This window comes from Porites lutea, chromosome 6 (assembly GCF_958299795.1).
Source record: "Porites lutea chromosome 6, jaPorLute2.1, whole genome shotgun sequence".
Lineage (NCBI taxonomy): Eukaryota > Metazoa > Cnidaria > Anthozoa > Scleractinia > Poritidae > Porites > Porites lutea.
This window is the reverse complement of record NC_133206.1, coordinates 20,795,753-20,801,752: the sequence shown is the minus strand read 5'-3', so window position 1 is coordinate 20,801,752 and position 6,000 is coordinate 20,795,753. Positions and strand designations below refer to the sequence as shown.

At 40.9% G+C, this 6,000-nt stretch overlaps 1 protein-coding gene across 2 annotated transcripts; it reads right to left on the bottom strand.

Moving 5' to 3' along the window:
* Nucleotides 1-791: 791 nt before the first annotated feature.
* LOC140941726 (uncharacterized) lies at nt 792-5,880 on the bottom strand. 2 transcript variants are annotated; one of them, XM_073390740.1, is made up of 4 exons: nt 5,556-5,880; nt 4,571-5,516; nt 1,965-2,162; nt 792-1,064 (listed from the first exon to the last, which is right to left on the bottom strand). In XM_073390740.1, exons 1-4 carry the CDS (start codon nt 5,870-5,872, stop codon nt 912-914), a joined length of 1,614 nt encoding a protein of 537 aa, XP_073246841.1. In that variant the 5' UTR covers nt 5,873-5,880; the 3' UTR covers nt 792-911. The 2 variants fall into 2 exon arrangements, with proteins under 2 accessions (XP_073246841.1, XP_073246840.1); XM_073390739.1 differs by having other exon boundaries at nt 795-1,064; nt 4,571-5,880.
* Nucleotides 5,881-6,000: the final 120 nt, after the last annotated feature.

Sequence of the window (6,000 nt, the reverse complement as noted above, 5' to 3'; positions counted from 1 at the left end):
AATATCCCCAAGGGACCGCTTAGGTAGATTTGGGACATTTATTCAGTGTGCAGTCATAATTCGACACTCTTTTGCGTTACGTGTTATCAGTGACATTCTGTGGAGCAGTTGTTTCAGTGAAAGTTATGGACCAAAATTTTAACGACACTCGTTAAGCGCAGAAGAAGTTATAAGGTGCGTATAACTGTGTATATATAAACACTTGAAGAGTTTGCCAGACACGAGTTCACAAATCTTTCACTGGAAACCTTGCCAGACACTCTTTCTCTCTCTTTGACCGGAATAAGACTCAGCCCCAAACAAGCAAGACGAGTGAACAACGTCCAGCTTCTTGCTAGCAGAACGATGGACGATTACAGAAATTCGCCGACAATCAAATTCTGAGCTGACTTATTCCGTGCTCACAGATGTCCTTCCGTTATAAAGTTTAAAAAGAGGCTAGAATGGGCGAGTGTGAATTGATCAAACGTCCTTTTCATTTCTAAGGCTTCCTTTCTGGCAAATAAAATGAACTGAATGTAAAAAGTGAAAGAGAAATAGCGAAAAATTGAACGTCTAATTAAATCTTTTCTTATGGTTTAGAATAAACTATTCTTGAAACTGAGAATGGTTTGATCAAAGCTGTTTAAATCGACCTGAAACTGTACATAGAACCTTGCGTTTCCTGTATTTATCTCACCTATTGTATGGAATATGTGTGAAAATCTTCCTTATGAATCGGTATATTTCAAAGAGCTACACAACGATCAAGAATGCTATTGACCGACAATATAAAGAACGGGGGCAGCTGTAGTGTCAACTATTACTAGTAAGTTATTCATACCGATATACAGCTGATAATTCAAGCATTTACATGTATATTATTTTGAAGGTCACAATTATATGCTCCGTATAACTGAGCTACGTGCTCATCACTGATTTCCCTGATTAAGATCCACTTCTTCCTCTCCGTCGCCGTCGTCCCTTGGCTTACTGTCGTTTTCTTGGATCTCAATTTCTCCATCAGCAAGGAAATTCCTATTCGAGAAGCCTGTTGCTAAGTTCTCCTGTTCTGGACTAAATGTCTGAATGAAGACAAAAAAATTGAGGGTAAACAATCAGCTATGATGTTTCAATTCTTCATGATTTCATGATGATCTATAAATTGTACGTTTATCGACTGAAATCATCGATGGTTGTAGGATTTTCCTGTGAAGTATTTCCTGACTCGTCACCAGTCGGCTTTCCGTAACGCTCACACCGGGAGCAGAGAGTGATGGGAATGGAAAAGGGAAGAACTTCCTCTTTCCCGTCACACCCACCGCGCCACTAGGGAGAGGCTGCGAGGGACAAGTGGGACGTGTCAGGAGTATTTCTTTGTATTTTTTTGCAACCTTTAAAGTATAATCGTAGTAACACCTAAAGGGTCAGTAATTACTGCCACTTCCTTTACCCTTCAGCCCTGTAATCCAAGTCCAGTCTTGTATACGAGTGTTATATATTTATTTAGTAATGGCCAATTTGCAAGTGCCTTTGTAGGTGGCAACAAATAAAGGAAAGGTGCTAAACTAGATTAAGACGTTGGTGTTTGAAACCTGGAGGGTAAACTTTTTGCCAATAAATAATTGACTATATTCCTCTGAGCTCGAAAATCAAAGCAAAAGAGTCACTTTTGTGGGGGAAGGATGGGGTTGGAAGGGGTATGGGAGGCAAAAAGGGGCTAAAGAAAGGAAACCAAGAAATAGGTGTTGGAAGCCGGGAATGCAAGGTAAGGAAGGCTGTTGGTTTACACTCCCTGATCCCCGCCTCCTTCATACCCACCCTCCCTCAATCCTCACTCTTCTATTTTCTGGTAAAGATTTATTTCCCATTTTACCAGTCGATAGCTAGAAGGGCCAAAATAGTCCCGGCATTTAACTGAGGAATGGTAACATATACCATGAAAACAAAACGCATTGACAAGCTATTGCACTAGTAACTCTCACCTTGAGTTCTTTACCATGACGGCGTGCCGAGGCCGTCTTGGGTGTGTATATTTCTTCGGAGTCAGACAACTGGTACATTTCAAATGAGGAGCTAGCAGGGTTATAGACATTCGTCTGCACAAATAGTCTTTTCTCGTCACGGAGGTTATAAATGCTCCTCCCTTGAAACTCGCTGTTTTTGAGTCTGTTGTTTTGTACCTGCCAAAACAAGAGAGTACAAGATTGCATGTTACGGTGAGATCATTTGTGGTAAGGACACTGGACGGAGCGTGCACCAGATAGGAAGACACACATCGTGGGAAAATGTTCCGAGTTCCTAAATTTGAACATTAGGGTCTGTTCACGTAACCTCTTTTATCAGCCTGATGGCTTCCCTCGACGTCCTCTCGCCGGGAAAATCAGGTTGTAACACTTGTCCATACATAAGCACGGCTAATGAGTGATAATGGTGATCATGACGAATTGGAGTTAAAGTTTAAGCTTATATGATAAGGGAGATATGAATACAATTTTCTATTTTATCAGTTGTGAAATGATGTGAAACTTAAATTACACCTGAGATTCCAACACCACCCTGCCCCCGATGTTACGATAAGAACAATAGGATACCTCAATTTTTGCCGGGTATGTACTGTCGCAATTTGTAATAATCATCGCACTTTGTAATACCTGTCGCAATTTGTAATAAATCCATCGCACTTTGTAATACCTGTCGCAATTTGTAATAAACCGTGTCGCACTTTGTAATAAAAAAGCTGTGGCAATTTGTAATAACAGTCCATCGCACTTTGTAATAAACTAAGCTGTCGCACTTTATAATAATTTTTTGAGAGTGATTCAACTTACTTCGTCAACATTAATATAATGCCAAAATATTCATGGTACTTCATAAACAAAGATGATGACGTCTGCTAGCATGTAACATGTCCGTAACATTTTCTTTGGTCCAACATGCATGTCTTCCGCTATAAATTTTTCTGCCTTGATTAATCACGTGACTGACTAGAAACGCTTTTATGAAAGACGTGAAACTGCATGTGACATATCACCAAAAAGATATGAATCACGTTTAAATTCAAAAATATTTAAGAAAGGCAACATTTAACAACAGAAAATTCATGAATAACCTGGCATTCGTCGTCCAAATCCATGTTTGCTTGCCACGTGACACGTGAAGTCTTCGGGGGGGGGGGGGGGGATAATCCCATATATGGATGGGCTAGATAGGTAAGTACCGCCTGATAGGGTATGGTTTTTGAGGATCTCGAGCCTTTAATAGGGTACCTTTTTTTACGTTGTTGGCCTTGTGTCTTTGGTTTGATCCTTAGATAAGGTAACTCAAGTAGTAATGGATAGTTTATTCCATCCTTTCCATTTTGTAGAAAAACACTAATCCAGAACACGCTCGGAAGAATTGCAAGGTCTTACGAGTTGTATATACGCAGGCAAGGAGAATTTTTTACCATCCCCATGGTATTTGCTTTAGAGGACTCCTTACAGAAAACAATTGTTTTAAGATGGAATGAGTACTCCTTTTGTTCCTATATGGGACCAAATCAAGTGAGAATAATGGACCAAATGCCCAGCCGGCTCAGTGTAAGACCCCAATTGAGTGTTATAAAAACAGGTACATACGAAGGTATTGGCCAGCAACTAACTGGTTTTTGTGGTTAGGTTTCTGTTGTGGTTCGAAGGTTTGCCACTGGTGACGTTTTTTTTTATTTGCAGTAAACATTTTGAATCTTTCCAGGCCTCGTTTGATTAAGTTGGAAGCCACTATTACTTCTTTAAGATTGCTCGTTAGACAAGAACGGTGTACTACGTGTTGTGTCAACCTGTTATAAGATCTAACAAGGAAAGCTTGAACTCTCCTGGTGTCCTTATTTGAATGATGTAGGATGGATGTTACGATTAGCGGAAATTAAATGCTTTTTAATAATGGCTTGTTTGTGTCTAGTGTGTCTAGCTCTGTCTAGATCCTCTACTCTGGCAATGTTCTGTCCAGAGGCACATACCCGTATTGGCCATATAAGGAAGTACACCCGCCGGGTAACCATTGAATGCAAGCCACCTAGTACAATAGCAAGGTTCAAGAATACAGCATTTCGTAAGTCAGATAACTAATCAACATTAATCTAAAAAAATGTTTAGGACGGTGAATAAAGTTTAATGTTTGAATGAGCGGAGATGTTACGTGCTAGCAGACGTCATCTCCATCTTTGTTTATGAAGTACTATGCATATTTTGGCGTTATATTAATGTTGACGAAGTAAGTTTAATTACTCTCAAAAGGTTATTGCAAAGTGCGATGCAATTATTACAAATTGCGTCAGCTTAGTTTATTACAAAGTGCGATGGACAGTTGTTTCAAATTGCGACAGCTTTTTTATTACAAAGTGCGACACGGTTGATTACAACTTGCGACAGGTATTACAAAGTGCAATGGATTTATTACAAATCGCGACAGGTATTACAAAGTGCGATGATTATTACAAATTGCGACAGTACATGGTAGCCTTATGTGCTAAGGCATTATCATCGAATTACAAGATTGGAGTAAAGAATAACCTTTCGAAGGCACAATCTCTGAACAAAGAGGAACTTACCTTTTGAATTCCCACAAGAATCAGTAGAATGACTATTACGGGAACACACACGATGAGAACAATGATCCATCGTGCTAATCCCGAACTATCTTTTTGTTCCTCAGGACACTCAGTAGGAAATACACTCGTGATGCTTACACTAGTTGTGTGGCTGAACTTCTTATCACCGCCTTCCGCTCTCCTAATGACATCTTTCAAGCCGTCGGTTCTGCTTACGCTCCATGTGATTTTGAAGTAAATTCTGTAATCGAAAATGAGGCTTCCTTCCCGGAGGTTACTTATTTCCACCTTTATAAAAAGTTCGTCATATTCTTTCTTAAGCACTTTGGTTAAATGTTCAGTGAGTTCACTATGAAGCTCTTTGTACTGCAATGAGTTGATATCGGAATAGGTAGAGGTCCATTGGTACTCAATGGTTACGGAACCTTGAATCAATCGGAATGTCACTGGTGATTGTGAAGGAGCTGCCGATGACAATGTTGATGGTGATGACGATTGCCATGGTGATGGTAATGATGACGATGGTGATAGCGATGCTGTTGACGATGACAATATCAACTGTGATGGCGAAAATGACGATGATTGTGATGACGTTGGCGGTAGGAATAATGATGCTGATGGCGATGGAGCTGGTGATGACTGTGATAGAGGTTGGGACGATGATGATGACGCAGATGATGATGATACAGAGTGCGTTGCCGATTTTGATGGAGCTGGTAGTGATGATAACTGTAACGGAGAAAGGGACGATGGTGATGATGATGATGATGATGATGCCGATTGTGATGGAGCTGGTGTATCCGATGATGACTGTAATGGTGGTGGGGACGATGATGATGATGATACCGTTTGTGAAGGAGATTGTGATGAAGCTGGTGATGAAGATGATGATGATGATACCGATTGTATCGGCCATTTTGATGGAGTTGGCGATGACGATGATGACTGTGATAGAAATGGGGACGATGATGAGGATAGCGATGACGATAGCGATGATGACTGTGATTGAGGTGGAGAAGAGGATAATGATACCGATTGTGTTGGCGATTGTGATGGAGCTGGTGATGACGATACCGATTGTGAAGGCGACTGTGATAGAGATGGCGCTGACGATAACGACTGTGATGGAGGTGGTGATGACGATGCCGATTGTGACGATGATTGCGATAGAGCAGGAGACTGTGATGACGACGGAGACAATGATGGTGTTGAGGGCGTTGGCGGTGTTTTTGCCCGTGATAACCCTGATGGTGATCGTTTTATTTGTAGTGTTGATGATGGCGATGGTGACGATAATGCCATTGTTAATAGGGCTGACTCTGATGATGGCAATGATGCAGATGAGAGCGATGATAATGATGATGATGGAGGTATCTGTGGTAATAAACTCGTTGACTGTGTAGTGGGCGATGTTGTTGGTGCCGAAAATG

Excerpts from the sequence above, each read along its gene's own strand:
- LOC140941726 (XM_073390739.1), bottom strand. The coding sequence starts at position 5,872 with ATGGCATTATCGTCACCATCGCCATCATCAACACTACAAATAAAACGA. Across the intron at positions 2,163-4,570 it reads TTCTTGTGGGAATTCAAAAG|GTACAAAACAACAGACTCAA; the intron begins GTAAGTTCCTCT and ends TTGTTTTGGCAG. Across the intron at positions 1,065-1,964 it reads GTCATGGTAAAGAACTCAAG|ACATTTAGTCCAGAACAGGA; the intron begins GTGAGAGTTACT and ends GTCTTCATTCAG.